This window comes from Scyliorhinus torazame, chromosome 4 (genome assembly GCF_047496885.1).
Source record: "Scyliorhinus torazame isolate Kashiwa2021f chromosome 4, sScyTor2.1, whole genome shotgun sequence".
In the NCBI taxonomy this organism is placed as follows: Eukaryota; Metazoa; Chordata; class Chondrichthyes; order Carcharhiniformes; family Scyliorhinidae; genus Scyliorhinus; species Scyliorhinus torazame.
In genome coordinates, this window is record NC_092710.1 from 225,033,550 (window position 1) to 225,055,218 (window position 21,669).

The following is a 21,669-nucleotide window of genomic DNA, read 5'->3' on the forward strand; positions in this document are numbered from 1 at the left end:
CTACACAAGGTCGTGAATGTAGCCCAGTCCATCACGCAAACCAGCCTCCCATCCATTGAATCTATCTATAATTACCGCTGCCTCAGAAAGGCAGCCAGCATAATTAAGGACCCCACGCACCCCGGACATACTCTCTTCCACCTTCTTCTGTCAGGAAAAAGATACCAAAGTTTGAGCTCACGTACCAGCCGACTCAAGAACAGCTTCTTCCCTGCTGCCTTCAGACTTTTGAATGGACCTACCTCGTATTAAGTTGATCTTTTCTCTACACCTTGCTATAACTGTAACGTTATATTCTGCAGTCTCTCCTTCCTTCCCTATGTACGGTATGCGTTGTCTCTATAGCATGCAAGAAACGATACTTTTCACTGTATACTAATACAAATGACAATAATAAATTAAATCAAAGCATATCTTAAGTGTGCTAAAAGGGAATACTTACCATCATGTCTGTCCAAATAGGGATTTCAAGTTCTCCCTCTCCCAAACCATGGATCAACACTTGAAGGATCAGCTGTGAATTTTATTAATCACCCAGGGAGATTATTCGGATGGGAGTAAATTGACTCCTCATACCTTCATTTGGTCATTAGCTTGTTAATGGAAACAAATTTTGGAAGTCCTCCGATGAGCTTTTGGCCTTTTTGTATGTTAAAGGCATTACATGAATGCAACTTGTTGACACTTGGAAGTAGAATTTAGCTCGGCAACTGCTGAGCAGCAACCCCCCCACCCCACAAGTTCTTCTTTTACTTCGTCAGGTGGAAGACACCGAAAATAAGTCTACTTGCTGTCATAATATACATCAGCACATTATGGTGCAATCACATACACACACTGATGGACATGCAGTAGGACCAACCAGTATACATAACACCGCAGCCAATCACCAGTGAGAGCACAAACACTATAAAGACAGGGGACAGGAGAGTTCCCGCTCATTCTAGCAGCAGCCAGCTCAGAGCACAGAGCTCACAGCCTGCATCACAGACATTCACCATGTGCTGAGTGCCTCACCATAGCTAGTGATAGGAAAGGGTCCACAGTTAAGCTGGTATTGCTTATACCCACGTTTACAGTATGTTAACATAGTTGAACAGTTAATAAAATAGCGTTACACCACTTCCAGCATTGTTGGCTTGTTTGTGAACCAGAACACCCAACACAACATGGTACAAGCAGTGGCCGCAATCTAGCACTTGTGAGACCTACCTGCAACTTCTCAGCATTCCGGCATCCTACAGCATGGAGAACATCAACTCGCCGCCGCCGCTCCGCATCGCTGGCAATCGCGGGGTAAATTGGAAGATATTTAGACAGCGCTTCCAGCTCTTCCTCGTGGCCACGGACAGGGAGAATGCATCGGACACCAGGAAGATAGCCCTTCTTCTCTCCACGGCTGGGCAACATGCCATCCACATCTTTAAGTCCCTGATATTCGCAGACAACGAGGACAAGGCCAAGTACAAGACGGTGCTCCTCAAATTCGACACACACTTCAGTGTTGAAGTCAACAAAAGCTTCGAAAGGTACCTGTTCCAGCAGCGCTTGCAGGGTAAGGACGAGCCTTTCCAATCCTATTTAACACACCTCCGCATCCTCGTGCAATCCTTCGGCTACGGGCCCACCTCCGACTCCATGATACGCGACCAGATTGTTTTTGGGGTCATGTCGGACACCCTGCATCAGCAGCTCCTTAAAGTTAAGCAACTAACCCTAGCGACTGCCATCGAGACCTGTGTCCTGCATGAGAATGCCACCAGCCGGTAGCATTCCGCAGGCAGCTGAAACGGCGCGGCAAGGGCTCCATGAGGCGGAACGGGTACAAACGATCGAACACCTCCCGGGCCGCAGTCTGGAGGAGGGCGGCCATTTCGAACGCTTTCCGAGGCCTCCCGCGCTTGTACGCGGCAAACGAGGGGACGGTGACGTGGAGGAACGTGATGCGCAGGCCCGCACCACGCAAGACCGTACTGTGCATGCGCGGTGGTGCAACGAGCGCACTGATGTCACGACGTGCAGCAACTGTGGCTCCGCCCACTTAAAGCGGCAATGCCCTGCAAAATCGCGACAGTGCCTACGCTGTGGCAGGCTTGGCCATATGCTGCCTGCTGTCAAGCAGCCCAGCCTGCCAACTCACAACGATTTAACCATTCTCGCATGGTCAGCATTTCAAACCCTGGGGGTCAAACCAACAATTCTTCCATCCAATTGCCAACTGGTCGACTATAATGGTAACGTCATCCCCGCCACCGGGTCATGCCAACTCGAGGTGATGCACAACTCGCGAAAAGTCACCCTACCCTTCGAGATCGTGGGCTCCTCAAAGGACTCCCTGCTAGGCGCACAGGCGTGCAAGCTCCTCAACCTCGTGCAGCGCGTACGTTCCCTCTCTCCAGAGGACACGTCTGACTTCCAAGATGCGGACTTCAAGGCGCAACTAAGTGCCATCATCACTCAACACCGAGATGTCTTCGAAGGCATGGGCACACTTCCCTACACATACAAAATCCTGCTCAAACAGGACGCCACGCCTGTGGTTCATGCACCTCGCAGAGTCCCAGCACCCCTCAAGGACCGCCTCAAGCAGCAGCTGCAGGACCTCCAGGACCAAGGAGTGCTTTCCAGAGTGACGGAACCAACCGACTGGGTCAGTTCCATGGTGTGCGTCAAGAGCCTTCCGGCGAGCTCCGGATCTGTATCGACCCGAAGGATTTAAATCGTAACATCATGCGGGAGCATTACCCTATCCCCAAGCGTGAGGAGATCGCGTGCGAGATGGCTCGAGCCAACATAGTCACCAAGCTGGATGCATCAAAGGGCTTCTGGCAGATTCAATTGGACAAGTCCAGCAGAAAGCTGTGTACTTTCAACACCCCATTTGGCAGGTACTGCTACAATAGAATGCCATTTGGAATCATATCAGCATCTGAAGTGTTCCACCGCAACATGGAGCAAATGATGGAGGGCATCGAGGGTGTGCGGGTCTATGTGGACGACATCATCATCTGGTCCACCACCCCGCAGGAGCATATCAGTCGCCTCCAACGCGTTTTTAAGCGAATACGGGACCAAGGCCTGTGCCTCAACAGAGCCAAATGTTCTTTCGGCTAGACCAAACTCAAATTTTTAGGAGACCACATCTCCCGGTTGGGTGTGCGGCCACATGCGGACAAGGTGGCAGCCATCACGGCCATGCAGAAGCTGGCGGATAAGAAGGCAGTGCTCCGGTTCTTAGGAATGGTCAACTTCCTAGGAAAGTTCATCCCTAACCTCGCTTCCCATACCACGGCTCTCCGCAACCTAGTTAGGAAGACAACGCACTTCCAGTGGCTTCCCGCCCACCAGCGCGAATGGGAGGAGCTCAAGGTCAAGCTGACCACCGCCCCGGTATTGACGTTTTTCAATCCTGCAAGGGAGACAAAAATATCAACGGACGCTAGCCAATCTGGCATAGGGGCGGTGCTCCTGCAACGAGATGACGCCTCGTCATGGGCCCCTGTTGCCTATGCGTCATGGGCCATGACCCCCACAGAGCAGCGCTATGCGCAAATTGAGAAGGAGTGCCTAGGCCTGTTGACCGGTGTCGACAAGTTCCATGACTAGGTGTATGGCCTTCCCCAGTTCACTGTGGAGACCGACCATCGCCCGCTGGTCGGCGTCATCCAAAAAGACCTCAATGACATGACCCCTCGCCTACAACGCATTCTGCTCAAGCTCCGGAGATACGATTTCCAGCTCGTGTACATACTGGGTAAGGACCTGATCATAGCCGACGCTCTGTCCAGGGCAGTCACCACTCCGTCCGACCCAGAGGGGTTCGTTTGCCAAGTCGACGCCCATGTGGCCTTCACGGCCGCCAATCTGCCGGCCATGGATGAACGCCTAACCCACATTCGCTGTGAGACTGCGGCTGACCCCCTGCGGCTGACCCCCTGACGTGTGATGCGCCACATGACTGCCGGATGGCTCAAGGGACAATGCCCGCAGTTCTATAATATTCAAGATGATCTGGCAGTTGTTGGTGGCTTCCTCCTGAAGCTGGACCGCATCGTGATCCCACACAGCATGCATCACCTGGTTTTAGAGCAGCTGCACGAGGGCCATCTCGGCGTAGAGAGGTGCCGACAGAGGGCCTGAGAGGCTGTCTACTGGCCTGGCATAAATGAGGATATTGCCAACACTGTGCTCAATTGCCCCACCTGTCAGCTGTTCCAGCCGGCCCAACCACGGGAGACCCTTCAACCCCATGAGTTGGTCACATCCCCTTGGTCTAAGGTAGGCGTGGACCTGTTCCATGCGCTCGGCAGGGACTATGTTCTCATAGTTGATTATTTTTCCAGCTATCGCGAGGTTGTACGCCTGCACAACATGGCAAAGCAGAAAGGGGCGTCCACATCGTAAAGAGGCTCCTCTGCAAGGCTGCTGATGCAGGATCCGACTTCTGCCTCGCCTTGCTGGCCTATCGCTCGGCTCCACTGTCCACGGGCCTGTCACCAGCCCAGCTGCTGATGGGTCGCACCCTCAGGACTACTGTACCGTCCATTCACGTCCCAGACCTCGGCCACGCTCCGGTCCTTCAGCGGATGCAACAGTCTCGCGCGCAGCACAAGGCGGCGCATGATGCTCGAGCGACTGATCTTCCTGCTCTGGCGCCAGGTGACAACGTCCGAATCCATCTTCCGGAGGGTGGCTGGTCTGCGACTGCTGTGGTTCTTCGGCTGGTAGCTCCCCGCTCATTCCTGGTTCGTCTGCCTGATGGCTCCATTCGCCGGTGTGCCCTTCGTCTGGTTCCACGCTCGCTACGCGATCCTCCACCGGTGCCACGCCCTCCTGTTGTCCCCGACCTGGACTTTGTAGAGCTCCCGGATACTCTGCATCCTCCTCATTTGGCCGTGGCCCGGCCCGATCCTCAGCCGGTGGCTCCTGACCCACCCTTGAGGCGGTTAACCCGAGTTTGTCGCCCACCTCAGAGACTTGATTTATGAGCCTTACAATGTTGGACTCAATGCTTTGTTCTTTCATCCTGTTTCAGCATTTCACTAGTTTGTTTAGAGCATTCGTTATTAGTTTTGTTGTTGGTGTAACACCTTGTTTTTCTTTTCTCTGCACCAGGCACCTTCCCGTGTATATAGACTAGCCTCATGTACATAGTTATGTAAATACTGCACACACATGGTCAGATACACTCATTACACGTTATTTATTCTTACATAGGCACATGTTTTTTGTAAAAAAGGGGGATGTCATAATATACATCAGTACATTATGGTGCAATCACATACACACACTGATGGACATGCAGTAGGACCAACCAGCATACATAATACCGCAGCCAATCACCAGTGAGAGCACAAGCACTATAAAGACAGGGGACAGGAGAGTTCCCGCTCATTCTAGCAGCAGCCAGCTCAGAGCACAGAGCTCACAGCCTGCATCACAGACATTCACCATGTGCTGAGTGCCTCACCATAGCTAGTGATAGGAAAGGGTCCACAGTTAAGCTGGTATTGCTTATACCCATGTTTACAGTATGTTAGCATAGTTGAACAGTTAATAAAATAGCGTTACACCACTTCCAGCATTGTTGGCTTGTTTGTGAACCAGGACACCCAACACGACACTTGCTATTGCTCAAAAGTTTTTATGTCAGGATGTTCACTTCAGAAACCAGGAAATGTTTTATGTGCTGCATTCAGATTAAATTAAGCTTGTTTGTCACCATTTTAAGCACCACTAAAAAATAAATTATGGCACCAGATTTAATTCAAAATCTCTATGTTTAAATAATTTCCAGAAGAGCAGATCCAGTGTTGCCCAGAACAATGATCGTTAATGAATAAGAACTCTTTTTGGTCTACACCTCCATGGCCCCTGCGGATTATCAGTGTTAATGGATTCTTGCCAATTGGCTTTTACTGCCTATTCGGAAAGGTGTCTTAGAACATAAGAATAGGAGCAGGAGTAGGCCATGTGACCCTTCGAGCCTGCTCTGCCATTCAATGAGATCATGGCTGGTCTTTTGTGGACTCAGCTCCTCTTTCCCGCCCGAACGCCATAACCCTTTATTCCTTTATTCTCCAAAAAACTATCTATCTTTATCTTGAAAACATTCAATGAAGGAGCTTCAACTGCTTCAGATATTGCCTTGAGACATTTTTTTAAGTTAAAGGCAAAATATATATAAACATTTTGTTGTTAGTACATCACTACACACGCTGAGAAGGTTCTATTAAGTATAGTCTGTGAGGATTCCTTTCAAAACAAAAGTACTGTGATAGGGTATATTTGGTGATGCATATTTGGCACACTATCAAATTCCCTTTCACAAAAAAGGGGAGGATCAAATCTCAGTTGATTTTTACTAGCCTAGTATATTAATAAATTTTAATGTCAAAATAATGAGGACAGTTTTGCTCCAGCCATTCTCTAGACATGTCTTAGGCAGAGTGTATCTGAAGTGGATTCTCATTGATATAAGGGAAGTTGAGAGAGCATTCAAATATCGCTGAAAAATAACAGAAAACTTAGGTGCCATAGGTCCATTTGAGGAAGTCACAGAAAATTGGAAATCACTATGAGAGAGATTCCACTATTATATCCTAGCCAATAAAATTTCAGAAGATTTTCAGGTCCCTGCTTTTCTTAGTACAGTTGGAAGCAAAACTTTTAACTTACCCAGACGCTTGTTCTGGTGACAAATCTGATCAAGAATTGGGTAAAATATTAGAATACCATTATGCACCAAAGCCATTAATTATCAAGGAGAGATTTTGATTTCACCGAAGGAATCAGCTAGAGGGGGAAAACATAGTGCAGTTTGTGGTGACCTCAAGTGCCTCGCAAAGCTTTGCGAATTTAGTGGCTCGATTGATAATGCCATTGGAGATCACTTGGTTTGCGGGTTGAGTAATGAGACCATTCAGTGAACGTAATTAACAGAACAATATCTAAGTTTAAAAACAGCAATAGGTATTGCTGTTTTGGGGGCAGCACGGTGGCGCAGTGGTTAGCTCTGCTGCCCCAAGGCACCGAGGTCCCAGGTTCGATCCCGGCTCTGGGTCACTATCTGTGTGTAGTTTGCACATTCTCCATTTGTTTGCGTGGGTTTTACCCCCACAACCCAAAGATGTGCAGGGTAGGTGGATTGGCCACGCTAAATTGTCCTGAATTGGAAAAACTTTTTAGGATACTCTAAATTTATAAAAATAAATTTTTTTAAAAGGTATTGCCATTTCAATAGAGCTTATTGCTAAAGAGGCTTCTTAGCTCAGAGTAGGCACGAGGATCCATAAACTGACTATGGCCCAGAAAATGTCTACCCAGCAACAGGCGAGTCATCGCTGTGCGAAAAGGGGCCATTCACAGGCTGATTGCTGGAAGAATAGTCAATGCAAACATTCTGGCAGAATTGGTCACACATCAAGAGCTTGCTGGAGTAAAACAGTTTCTCCAGAGAAGAAGGTTCAAGGAAAACACAGAACACTTCTCAAAGAAGAAATAAGACAATTGCAACAAAGAAAATTCACAATGTGAAAGAAAATAAGAAGAACAACAATGAAAATACAGCACATGGTTCTGATGAGGAACTGAAGTTGAATGTGCGATCTGTACAAGATGAATTGCAACATTTCTGGGCAATTCGAAAACTGAATGGACAACCTGTAAAAATAGAGGTCGATATGGGGGCTTCTGTCTCCTTAATTCCTGAGACCATCTGTGAACAGAAATTGAATCACCTACCATTGAAGCCAGCACATATTATCCTGAGGGCCTGCACTAAGGAAATTGTGCCTCTACGAGGCTGCATCACAGTCAAAGTAGAGTTAAGTTGGCAAACAATGGAGCTGCCACTTCATGTGGTCTGAGGAGTTTTTCCAGTTCTATTTGGCTGTTCTTGGTTGGAAAAGATCAAATTAAAGTGGGGTGCTGTGAACAGCTTAGTTCATTCAAAGATATTTACAGACCATCCTTGAAAAATACTGCAGTGTATTCGAGGACACACTGGAGTCCATGAAAGGAGTACAAGGGTCTTCAAGGATCAAGAAAAATAGCCAGCTGAAGTGTCTGAAGGCGAGAGCAGTACCCTTAGCTATACGTCCAAATGTAGAATCTGAACTGAAGAGACTTCTGGATACAGAAGTCTTAGAACCCGTCATTACCAGTGACTGGGCAATCCCCAATGTGCCTGTAATGAAGCAAGATGGAACAATTCTATGCGTTCTATGCGTGGATCAATACCCGCTACCATTAATTGAAGATTTGTTTGCCCTCCTAGCAGGAGAACAGAAGTTCAGCAGGCGATCACAGGCTTACCTGCAAATGAATTTTGGAGTTGAATCTCAACACCTGCTCACCATTATCACAGATAAAAGCCTTTTCTGTTATAATAGGTTATCTTTTGAAATAACGTCAGCACCTGCTTTATTTCAACGATCCATGGACCAGATCCTTAGTGTTTTACAGGAGGTACAACATTACTTTGATGATATACTAATTACTGGTATCAATGAACCAGAACACTTGTGTAACTTAGAAGCCAGATTGAAACACCTTCACTGTGAAGAAAGATAAGTGTGATTTCATTCAACAATCAGTACGATATCTAGGTCACGTAATCGAGAGTAAGGGTTTACACAAGGCACCTAAGAAAATGGAAGCTATAATGGAGGCTCCAAATCCAACAAATATAACAGCCAGTAAGTCGGCCGGGGCATTTTGGCTCTAGGCTTTCCAGAGGTTGCCCACCAAGGTCATCAAAGGCCACAGGGCACAAAAGGCAGCAGGCTGCCTCCACCTCTGTTTAGATTTAGATTTATTGTCATGTGTACTGAGGTACAGTGAAAAATATTGTTCTGTGTACAGTTCAGTCAGATTGTTCCATGCATGAAAAACATAGGACAAGATAATACACAATGTAAATACTTAGATATAGACATTGGGTGCAGTGCTACACAGTACAGAAGATGCCAGGAGAGATCAGTTCAGTCCATAAGCGGGTCATTCAAGAGTTTGGTAATGGCGGGAAAGAAGCAGTTTTTGAACCAGTTAGTGCATTTCCTCAGACTTTTGTATCTTCTGCCTGATAGAAGAGATTGGAAGAGAGAATAACCCAGGTGGGAGGGTCTTTGATTATGCTGCCCGCTTGGAGCAGCACCGTGCCTCACGGCCCCGCGGACCCATATTCGATCCCGGCCCCGGCTCACTGTCCGTGTGAACTTTGCACATGCTCCCCGTGTTTGCATAGGTCTCATCCTCCCCCAAACCAAAGATGTGCAGTGAAGATGGATTGGCTACACTAAATTGCCCCTTAATTGGAAAACAAATGATATGGGTACTTAAAATTTAAAAAAAGATTATGCTGCCCGCTTTCCCAAGGCAGCGGGAGATGTAGTCAGAATCAATGGATGGGTGTGTGTGTGTGTGTGTATGTGTGTGTGTATGTGTGTATGTGTGTGTGTTTACAAGGTTGGTTAATAGATCATTTTTATACAAATCCATGTGGAACAATACCCTGGGCAGAAAGGGTCTGGGAAGAGGAATCCAGTTTAGGTAAACAGCCTGAGCCCCTGAAGAAAGGTCATTTAAAAAATATACATTTTGACAAGTCACCTTACAGAGAGGACCAACGAGGAGCTGATTTGGGCTGGAGGAGACCCGAGTATGTGTCCTGCCCCTGCTGGTGATCAGTATTAGATTTTCCTGTTGCGTGGGCCATGGGGACTCGGGTTGTCACAATGTTTTGTGGGCCGATATGTATACATAGGCCATTGTAAATAGTTGTTGCGAACAGAAACATATAAATGGTCTCAGGTATGATCCGTATTTCATCAACTCACCTACAGGAGCTCGACAAACTAATGGTGATGAATCTGCATAGAATGATCCCCCCTGTTTCCGTCCACTGTCATCCAGAATGTTGAGTGGATCATGGATGTCATTGTAATCAATTACTGAACGAATGCTGCTAACACTACTAATAACAGATACGTGTTGGTCAATCATGGATCCCAGCCTGTGGGACTCTGGATAGTTATTGTTACTATAGTATCCTGCAATTGAAAAAGAAAGACATTGAACAAATTTAGAGCCATGGATTGGATTTTCATTTCAGGGTTGGAAACCTGACACCCAGATAATTTCCTGGTTCTGACACTCACAAGAACATAAGAAATAGGAACAGAAATTGACCATTTGGCCTCTCAAGCCTGCTTTATCATTCAATAAGATTTTGGCCTTAATTCTACTTTCCTGCCTGCCACCTACAACCCTTGACTTCCTTGCAGTTTAAAAATCTGTCCAACTCAGTCTTTGATCGAGTCTCCTCTGCTCTCTGGGGTAGAGAATTCCAAAGCTAAATGACCTTCTGAGATTCCTCATCTCCATCTTAACTGAAAGACCCCTTATTTTGTGACTGTACCCGAATTGGATCGGAGGCAGGTCCGGCACTCAATTTCTGCTGCCAAACTCTGCAAGGAAATGGGAGGTACCTGTTGGAGCAGAAGCAGCAAATGTAGAGAGCAGCCATAATGGAGCCTGCCACAGCCTTGCACAGGAGAGTAGACAACAATTCAAAAGGGTCACATTCCCAGTACTCAGAGAATAGATCAAATGGTACGGTACCTAATCTGACAGGGAAACCTCTGGAGGCAAAAACATTTATGGCTTTAAAAATTACAGCTCCGCCCATTGAACAACTCAACAGCTTGCACCACGCGAACCAGGATGTTTGGGTTTGGTTATCTCTGAATTGAAAATCGACTGGCTCTCCCTGGCTTGTTGATGAGCTCTTTAAGAAGCTTAATAGACCATCTGTTCCCATTGAAAACTGCATCACATTCCAGAGGCATTAGGGTCCATTGACAACCTCTGGAAATTAATTTTCAATCCAGGTCTCCACCCCTCCTCCTACAGTAGAAAATGCAGCCCAAGGGTTCACAGTACTTTAAGAACATCTAGGATACTGGGTGAGTGAGGTGGAACTCTGCGCCATATTCATTGTGCCAGATCGCTGTTACCTTTCCAGCATTGAAATGTCTGCCTTTCTTCCACATGCAAGTCATCAACTGGCTAAGTTGCCACCAGTCTTGCCTCAGTTGCTCCAGTGGAATAGAAGCTTATTTGATTCCCTCCTGATAGAAGTCAGGCCAACAATAATTCAATAGGCTATGGCAGCCAATTTCTGGCACCAGCCATGAAATGCTTTAGAACATTCTGCTGCACACCCAGCTGTGAAATCGCTCCAAGGCCTGTCCTTTCCTTACTTATCAAGAGTTGCCCAAAATTGTGCCTTCAGTGCTGCCTCCAATCCAGCATAAGCAGTGGCTCCAGGAATGAGATGGAAATAAGGTCCACCTGAGGGTCCAGGCCTGCGTCGTGACCTCAATCCCTGAAGGAGTGATTTAATATTGTCGGCAGACATGTAGGCCTCCTTACAAAGAGGACGAAAGGACAGAGGGAGAACCACTGACCTTGCGCATCCACCCCTCCTCCTCCACCACCCAACTCCCATCCTGTCATCCAGAACCAGCATTGCGATTTACAGCTGCCTTCATTGGATAGTTACCTGAGATGCCTGGGTGCCCATGTTGGGTGGCCACTTTCAGGATTTCCCACAGGGTTCAAGAAATCCACCCCATTCATACCCCATGGTGGGTGGCATGGTGGCAGACTGGTTAGCACTGCTGCCTCACAGAGCCACAGTGGATTGACAATTTTGCCCCTTAGTGTCCAAAGGTGGGTGGGGTTATGGGATAGGACGGGAGTGTTGGCCTAGGTATGGTGCTCTTTCAGTGGGTCAGTGCAGACTTGATGGGCCGAATGGCCTCTTTATGCACTGGAGGGATTCTATGATACCCTATTTTCAAAGTGCATAGAATTGGCAGGAATACAGTACGCAATACATTTTCTGCGATCTGGGACTTAAAACTATAGAGCATAATGTGTTCATTTGCTCTGCCCAGCAACTTATAGCAATCATTCTCATATAAAATCACCATCAAATATTGTGCAAGCAAGTGTCCGCTGACAAAATCAGCCAGTAATTTGGACTCACTGACTAATTTTCTAACACCCAGAGATGGTTGGAAGATTGCACACAATGCAAGTCAGCATTTGCACGATATGCTCAGTTGGGTAAGTCTCCCCATCAGGAACATCAAATCAAAAATTAATCTTTTCTTATTTTTAATATCTTTATCAATCACTTGACAAGAAACCTGACGCAGCAGCCTTAGTATTGACACAATGGCCTAATGATGTTGGGTGATATAAGGATGGGATAGGCATTTCTAGTGTTCTTCAGTAAACATTTTAACTCATTGTTAAATCAGCGCACAATAATACTAAGGTGGCGGTGAATAAAGTTGTCGATTATGGCTCTAATGGGATTCATTGCTTAAGAAAACTGCAGCCTAGCACAAAAAATGTTAAATAGCCTGATCTATTGTCTTTTTTTTCCACATGTTGACATGCATGATTTGTATTTCTGGCATTTTCTGTTTTTATTTTATATGTATTATATTAGCTGATAGCAGCTCAGTGCTGACTCCAATTTTAACTGCTTAGCACAATCAAGTAGTTAATGGGATTGAGTGGTAAAGGGGGAGAGGTCAATTCATGGATTTATCTGAATTTCTTGGCTGGGATTCTCCGAGCTCGCACCGGGTCGTCGAATCGCCGGCAGGGCGCGGGAAGCGCGCCACGCCGTCCCAATGCCAGCTCGCCGATTCTCTGGCGCCGATTTTCAGGCGCCCGCGGGATCGCCGCCTCGCCGGTTGGGGGCTGTTAAAAGCGGCCCCCCGGCGATTCTCCAGGACTCGACGGGCTGAGTGCCCGCCGAGTTCGGCCGAGTCCCACCGACGTGTGTTATGTATGGTCCCGGTGGGACCTCGTGGTTCTGCCTGCGGAGGCTTTCCTTGTTGGGGAGGGGGGGGGGCGGGGGGATCCGATCCCGGGGGTAGCCTCCACGGTGGCCTGGCCCGCGATCGGGGCCTACCGATTGGCAGGCGGGCTAGTTCCGTGGGGCCTATGTTCCTCCGCGCTGGGCCCCTGTAGCGCGCCGGTTTTCGGGCGCCGGAGCTGCGGACACCACCACTACGCGCCGTACTAGCCCCCATAGGAAGGGGTGGTTCCCTGCCACTTGAGGCCCGTTGACGCCGGAGCGGCTTGTGCCGCTTCTCACGCCGGCGTCAGAACTTGGCCACGGGATTGGAGAATCCCGGCCCTTGTGTTTCCTCAGCTCTTGCACCAGTTAGCAATTAGCAATAGTCCACAAAGGACCACAGACAACTTGCTCCTTTCCAGAGAGAGAGAATTGGTTATATATAGGGGGCGATTCTCCAAAATGAAGACGAAGTGTTCACGCCGTTGTGAACGCCGTCACGTTTCACGATGGTGTGAAACAGGCATGGGGGCCAGCATAGCGCTGGAGCGGTTCACGCCGCTCGAACCTCTCTTCCCGGTGCCAAATGGGCACCGTGCCAACCCTCACATGCACAGTTGGGCCGCGCCAACCTGCACATGCGCGGGGAACTACTTCAGCGCGCCGGCCCTGACTCAACATGGCGTCGGTGTTCAGGGGTCGGCCGCGCAGGAAAGTAGGCCCGGGGGGAGAGGCCGATCGGTGGATCCCGATCGCGGGCCAGACCCCATTGGAGGGCCCCCCCTCCCTCCCGGTGAAGGATCGCTTTTCCCCACCCCACAGACCGCCCCCGACACTTCGCGTAGAGTTCCTGCCGGCAGCAACCAGGGGTGAACGGCGCAAGTGGGACTTTGTCGTATCCGAGCAGCCGTTCAGCCAATCCGGGCCGGACAATCGGCGGCCCCGCCGATTCCAACGGCCCGTGGCCGACGCCGCATCAAACACGCTGGCGCAAATGGTGCCGATTCTCCACACCTCAGAGAATCGCGTGCTGGCGTCGGGGCGTCATGGCGCGGTTCCGCCGATTCTCCGGCCCGGCGCAGGGCTCGGAGAATCGCCCCCATAACTTCAGATAGCACCACTCTGCAAGCATGGAGTGAGGTGAGGATGCAGGCCTCCCATGAACTATATTGGAAGGCTGACTAGGGTTAGCTTAATTAATACCAGAAATGTTTCTCTTAAGTGGAGGAATTCATGCTCACAATAACAAACTAGAGAGAGTGATCATCACAGAATAAAAATTGTACTGGCAGGTGTATTTAAATTATTGTTTCAATGCCATTGAAGTGTTTACAACATTTGGGACTTTGTCAAATGTTATACTAGAAATGTACAACTCCCACCCACATCTCAAAATGGGACAAATGTTCTGAATGTGAACCCAACTTTCTATTTCTGTTGCCCTAATTCTTCAGCAAACAATTAAAAATGAGGATGTCGAATCATATCAGGTACACAGTGTTTGATTTACGGCTTGAACATTTGAGCTCAAATCCATTCTTATAGAGTTTTACAGCACAGAAAGAATCCCGCAGTGTCTGCACCGACCTAGCAAATCCCATTTCCTAGCACTTGGCCCGCAGCCTACATGCAATGGCACTTCTTGTGCCAATCAAAATATTTCTTAAACATTGTGAGGGTTCCAACCACTACCTCCCTTTCAGGCAGTGAGTTCCAGATTCCAAACACCCTCTGGGTGAAAAGATTTTTAGTAATAATAATCTTTATTCGTGTCACAAGTAGGCTTATATTAACACTGCAATGAAGTTACTGTGAAAATCCTCTAGTCGCCACACGACAGCGCCTGTTTGGGTACAGAATGCCCAATTCACCTAACAAGCATGTTTTTAGGGACTTGTAGGAGGAAACCGGAGGATTCACATCTCCTCTAATACTCTGCCCATTAACTTATCTATGCCCCTGGTTATTGACTCCTCCAGTAAGGGGAAAGGTAACTTCCTATCCACCCTATCTAAGTCCTTCATAATTTTGTTCACCTCAATCAGGTCCCCCTCAGCCTTCTCTGCTCCAGGGAGAACAGCCTATCCAGTCTCTCTTGATAGCTGAAACGATAGGGGCAGCACGGCAACACAAGTGACCCTGGCGCTCCCAGGTTCGATTCCCTGCTGGGTCATTGTCTGTGCGGAGTCTGCACGTTCTCCCCATGTCTGCGGGGGTTTCCTCCGGGTGCTCCGGTTTCCTCCCATAGTCCAAAGACGTGCAGGTTCGGTGGATTGGCCATGATAAAATTGCTCTCAGTGACCAAAAAAAGGTTAGGAGGGGTTATTGGGTTTCGGGGATAGGGTGGAAGTGAGGGCTTAAGTGGGTCGGTGCAGACTCGATGGGCTGAATGGCCTCCTTCAGCACTGTATGATCTATGTTCTATGATCCAGCCCAAGCATCATCCTGGTGAATCTCCTTTGCACCCTCTCCAGTGCAATCACTTCCTTTCTATATTGTGGTGACCAGAACTGTATATAATACTCCAGCTGGGACCTAACCAGCGTTTTATACAACTCCAGCATAACCTCGCTGCTCTTATATTCAATGCCTTCTTAACCACCTTATCTACCTATCCTTCTATCTTCAGAGGTCTGTGAACCTGCACACCAAGGTCCCTTTGATCCTCTGTACTTCCTGGGGTCCAACCATTCATTGTATATTCCTTTGCCTTGTTAGTCCTCCAAAAATGCATTACCTCACACTTTTCATGGTTAAATTCCATTTGCCACTCTTCTGCCCATCTAACCAACCTGTCTATATCGTCCTGTAATCTGAGGCCTTGCTCCTCATGATTTACCACACCACCAATTTTCATGTCATCTACAAACTCCTACATTAAAGTCCAGATCATTAATGTATACTAAAAACAACAAGGGACCCAGCACCAATCTCTGCAGGACACTGCTGGACACAAGCTCCAGTAACAAAAACAACCTTCAACCATCGCCCTCTGCCTCCTACCACTCAGCCAGTTTTCGATCCAGTTTGCCAAATTGCCTTTGATCCCATGGGTTTTCACCTTCTTCATAGGCCTCCCACGTGGGACTGCATAAAAACCTTCCGAAAGTCCATATAGACTACATCAACTGCATTACCCTCATCTACACACCTCGTCACTTCCTCAAAAAATTAAATCAAATTTATAGACATGATCTCCCTTTGACAGAACCATGTTGACTATCCTTGATTAATCCTTGCTTCTTCAAATGGAGATTAATTCTGTTCCTCAGAATTGTTTCCAGTAGTTTCCCTACCACTGAAGTTAGACTCACTGGCCTGTAATTTCCTGGTTCGTCCTTACGTTCCTGCTTGAATAATGGCACCACATTAGCTGGCCTCCAGTCCCCTGGCACCTCTCCTGTGGCCAGAGAAGATTTGAAAAGTTTTGTTTAGAGCCACTGCAATCTCCTCCCTTGCCTCCCACAGCAACCTGGGATACATACAACCAAGGCAGCATGGTAGCACAGTGGTTAGCACAGTTGCTTCACAGCACCAGGGTCCCAGGTTTGATTCCTGGCTTGGGTCACTGTCTGTGTAGAGTCTGCACGTTTTCCCCGTGGATTTCCTCCGGGTGCTCCGGTTTCCTCCCACAGTCCACAGATGTGCAGGTTAAATTACCCTTAGTGTCCAAAAAGGTTACGTGGGGTTACTGGGTTATGGAGATAGGGTGGAGGCATGTGCTTAAGTAGGGTGCTCTTTCCAAGGGCCAGTGCAGAATCGATGGGCCGAATAGCCTCCTTCTGCACTGAAAATTCTATGATTCTATGATCTCATCTAGCCCTAGGTATTTATCCACTTTTAGGCCCAATAAAACTGTTCATACTTCCTCCCTCTCAATGTTAAGTCATTCAAGTAAATCACAATGTGCCTCCCTGATTTCTATACCTACATCATCCTTCTCTGTAGTGAACACAGATGCAAAGTACTCATTTCAAACCTCATCTCTATCTTCCAGTTCCACACACAAATTGCCAAGTTGTTCCCTAATGGGCCCTACTCTTACCCTGGTTAACCTCCTGTCCTTAATAAACTTATAAACACCTTTGGATTTTCCTTTATTTTACCCGCCAGTGCTTTTTCATGCCCCCTCTTTGCTCTCCTTCTTGACTGAAAACCAGTCATGGCCTTCCTTCCACATGTGCACAATTTCAGGTTTTCTCTGAAGAAAAGCTGGCTACATGAATAGATGTTATTGCCTTTTTCTTGTGATATTTACCGTTAGATCCAGTGACAGGAAATGATGCTCCTTGACATGATGCAACTGAATTCCCCAAGAAGTTATAGGTGCCTGCATTCAGCAACTGCATGTTGTGTGCTTCCTGTGGATTCGAAGATGGCCCAAAATTAGATGGAGCTCTGGAGTTATAGGGTGACACGGCACAGCTACTGCTAAAGTAGTCCCTTGAAACAGGTTGTTCATTGAAAGGACTGAAGCGACTGGAATCCGCTCTTTGGTGGTAGACTGCAGGAGAGGCGTGTGTCTGATTCCTGAACATGGTTTGATAGTTGGAGTTACTGCCATAGTAGTTTTGATTGGGCTGGGACAATGTCTGGTAGAGGGAGTCTGGATACGCGTGGCAGTGTGTGTGGGCAGATAATCCTGAGTTGCCATTCTGAGACCTAACAGCCATTGGTCCTTGGTTGATTACACTTCCTCGGTTGCCCAAAGTAGGAGATAGAGGTGGGGTGATCACATGACCATTACTGTGAGAAAGTTCCATAGGATCTGCAAACAAAATGATAGGAGCAGCATTTATACCAAGTGTACCTTCATGACACAGCACAGCAGGCTGCTTATTACATGACCAAAACATTTGTCCTTAAATTTCCCTTTGTCTGGCACAACTAATGCAAACTCAGCCATATCTGTCACTGTTAGATTTCCATATTCATCGTCTTCCTTTCCCATCAGAAACAGCACCAAATAAACATTCCAGGGGATGGTAATATTTTTTTTAATTGCCAGGCATCTCAGCTCTTGAGTAAATATGTTGTCCTCCGAAGCAGGATGTGAATCTTCTTTTAAAATTGAATACTTCAAAAGGTGACATTTAGGGCTGTTCTGAATGGATGACCTAAAGTAGCCAAACGGCCTTTCTTATCTGCAATAATGTTATGATCCCTACAAGCTTGCTCCACCTTTCAATAAGATCATGTCTGATCCTCTATCTGAACGCCATATTCCCACACTCTCCACATATATCTTGATGCCTTTAGAGTCCAGAAATCTATCTATTTCCTTCTTATATATATTCAGTGACTTGGCCTCCACAGCCTTCTGTGGTAAAGACGCCACAGGTTCGTCACCTTCTGAGTGAAGACGTTTCTCCTCATCGCAATCCTAAATGGCCTACTCCTTATCCTGAGACTGTGACCCTTTGTTCTAGACCAGTGATGGGCAATCTAGGCTAGTGAGTAGACCACATGAGTGGGCTACAAGATTGAAATTGGGCTCGTCCACTAACCATGACCCCATGAATAAGATTAAATACACTTAAAACATAACAAATATTTCATAATGAGATATAGAAAATGCTCAATCATTTATATATTAATAGAACCACTGTCATATTCGAATGGTATAAGTAAAATAAATATTGACACTTTGGATGCAGATGGGTCTTGCAGTCAATGCTGCGAGCAATCAGCACGCAGCTCGCTTCACTTGCCCTTGATTATGTGAGTATCACTCCAGTGGTGATTGTCCCTTTCAGGGCAACACAGCAGAAGAGGGTCACCTGGCTTGAGGGAGCAATTGGGACTGAGAGTGGGTAATCATCACAGTGGTGTCCTCTCTTCAGCAGAAGACATCGATAATACATCGAGAAGACAAGTAGAGATTGGGAAAGCCGGTGGGATGCGGGCCTCTGTACAGTTTTTCTTATTAATAAATATTTTTCTCGTTTCTAATGAAGTCTCTGAATATCATAGTTTTATCATAGAATTTACAGTGCAGAAGGAGGCCATTCGGCCCATTGAGTCTGCACCGGCTCTTTGAAAGAGCACCCTACCCAAGCCCACACCTCCACCCTATCCCCATAACCCAGTAACCCCACCCAACACTAAGGGCAATTTTGGACACTAAGGGCAATTTAGCATGGCCAATCCACCTAACCTGCACATCTTTGGACTGTGGGAGGAAACCGGAGCACCCGGAGGAAACCCACGCACACACGGGGAGAACGTGCAGACTCCGCACAGACAGTGACCCAAGCCAGGAATCGAACCTGGGACCCTGGAGCTGTGAAGCAATTGTGCTAACCACTATGCTACCGTGCTGCCGTCTGACAATTTATTACAACTTCGGACATACTGGTAGGAAAAAAAGATGCGGACGGAAATCAGCGAAATGTGGCAACTCTGTGTGTGGGCAACAATCAACAAAATGTTTCATGGGCTGACCCCAGGCCGTAGGTTGCCTATCACTGTTTAGACTCCACCAGCCAGAGAAAACAACATCCTGGTATCCAGTCTGTCCAGTCCTGTCAGAGTTTTCTACATTAACCTGAGTCTCATGTAATGTTTTGGTCATGTTTTTGCCCTCATGGTTTGTCATATTTGCATTATTTGGAACCTTTATAGCTTCTTCAGATCAACTCCAGTTTAGTTTTATATTGAAGCACAATGAAACATGCTATTGATTAAAATATGCTTTCGTTTGCCACTCTAAACAAAATTAGGGAAAATTATGTCACTCAAAAATGCGAGTTGCACCTTTAAAAAGGTTTCTCTTATAAAAAGACTTTTCTTTTTTGATTCTTTTCAAAACTCATTAATACAGTGACAAGTACATCTATTTTAGAAACACTCATGATTTAGTCCTAGTTATTGAGGGTCAATATGAGAGATCAGTGTGAAGAACAAAGAAAAATTATTCTGTTTAAATAGCTATAAATAGCTAAGCAGCAGTAAACTAAAGCCAAGCTTCGTGTTGTCACAAGGACTGATAATTGGTGATGGCTGGATAATTGTTTTTGACCCTAAGAAAAGAATTGTAAGTGGGCATAGAAAATTCACTCTAAGGTTGTAAATATAATCCGGGATATTGTTTGCATTATGTCTGTCAAAATAAATCTGCCACCCAGACCTCCATGTCCAAACACTTGTGCAATTTCTACTTCAAGGTGGTAATATAGGGTGGGATTTTCTGGTGGGTTTCGCGGTAGTGAGGCGTGCATTCAATGGGAAACCTGGTTGACAATGGCAGGACGATAAGATTCCACCGCCAGCCACTGACGAGCTGTCCTTTAGCACTGAAGAACACTCCGTGAAGACGGTGGAAAATCTCGTCCATAATGATTAAAGTACATTTTATTCGATGTCTGACAATTTTACCACATTTTAATATACTTGTCAATGCTCGACAAAGAATTCGTCGCAGCCTTAATTTTGTGAGATTCAATCAACACCATGGATTCTTATAGGTTTGAGGCTCAGTATATCCCTATGACCAATCTGTGTGGCACTTGTTTTTCCAATCAGTGATTTGGGAGCAAATAATGAGGTTGCATTATCAGCTATGCATAGTTAGTGTATCAGTAGTCCTAATTCCACTTGCCTGCTTTATTCCCCTGTCTCTTTATTCCCTTTTCCTCCAGTTTATTACCAACCTTGCCTATACATAAGTGTTTGCTGTTTCAATCATTAACTCCGATAATGCATTCCACAGCCTTGCACCCCCTGTGTAAAAAGATCTTCTGCTGCCCTTTATCCTAACCCTGCTGCATTTAATCTTATGTCTACGACACTTCTTCTAGGCCACTTAATCACTTTGTCCTTTTTGAGCATGACTGACATCTCAAATACTTTCCTTTTATCTCTCCTCCTTTTAACTAACTGGATTCAAGTTCCACCTGATTAAGCTATGATTAGTCAACAACTCCATTATCATTGTAACATCGAACTGCCAGGATGTTAGAAGGCAAACTATATGGAAATTGATCTTTTTTCTTTTGTCGAGCAATTCTCCAAAATCTACAATTACTACAGGAAGGAGAGGTTTGGGGTACTCATATGGACACTCTTGGAACAATAGGTGTAGATGCTAGATGCAGCATAACCTAAGCATAGTTAATAATTGCAAAGCACCTAAAACAGAAAATCAATTACACAAGCAAAAAAGGGAAAACATAAATAGCAAATTCTCGCAGGAATAATATTAATGAATCAAGCCCTTTGAAGATCCAACATGTGGGAAATGGGCATTAAATGATTTGGTCAAGTGGTGGAGCTGCATTATATTGCTTAGTCCGAATTTAAACGATTTGATTGTCCTTAATAACCCTTTAACACAATAGGACTAATGCCATACATATGCAGATGCCAGTGGTGAAGTTGTGTTGAGAGTGAGTGGAGCTGGCCCCTTTATTGCCTGCTGGAGAGGAATATTTGCTGTAACATGTGTACCAGGCTCAGAGTGATACAAGTGCTGCTGGATATCAAGCACAGTGTACATCAATATTTACAGTAGAGGAAGAGGTTAGCATGTTGGGCATCCCAAGGATCAAGTTTTCAGCAAAATTAACATAAGCATAAACGCAGTCATGAAAATGTAACGGCACTAAAGTGTGAAAAATACCCAGAGCCAGATGGTTTCCATCTCTGAGTATTAAAAGATGTAGAGGTGAACATTGCAGATGCTCTGGCGGCAATCTTCTAAGGTTCTTCCATTTGGGAACTTCATTCTCTCTCCCACAACCCTGGACAGTGAGTCTCTTCACCCTCACAATTCACACCCACCCCTG

General features: G+C 46.6%; 1 protein-coding gene across 5 annotated transcripts in view; it reads right to left on the reverse strand.

Annotated features, from left to right (window-relative positions):
- rfx6 (regulatory factor X, 6) overlaps nucleotides 1–21,669 on the reverse strand; it is a 128,889-nt gene that overhangs the window by 27,437 nt on the left and 79,783 nt on the right. For 2 of the 5 annotated variants that reach the window (XM_072499409.1, XM_072499408.1), the window contains exons 17-18: nucleotides 17,142–17,651; nucleotides 9,840–10,052 (exon numbers count right to left, since the gene is read on the reverse strand). The exons of 1 other annotated variant lie outside the window; for it this stretch is intronic. In XM_072499409.1, coding sequence (XP_072355510.1) covers nucleotides 9,840–10,052; nucleotides 17,142–17,651 — 723 coding nt within the window. The remainder of the gene's footprint in view (nucleotides 1–9,839; nucleotides 10,053–17,141; nucleotides 17,652–21,669) is intronic. 2 more of the 5 variants (XM_072499411.1, XM_072499410.1) reach the window with 2 other exon arrangements.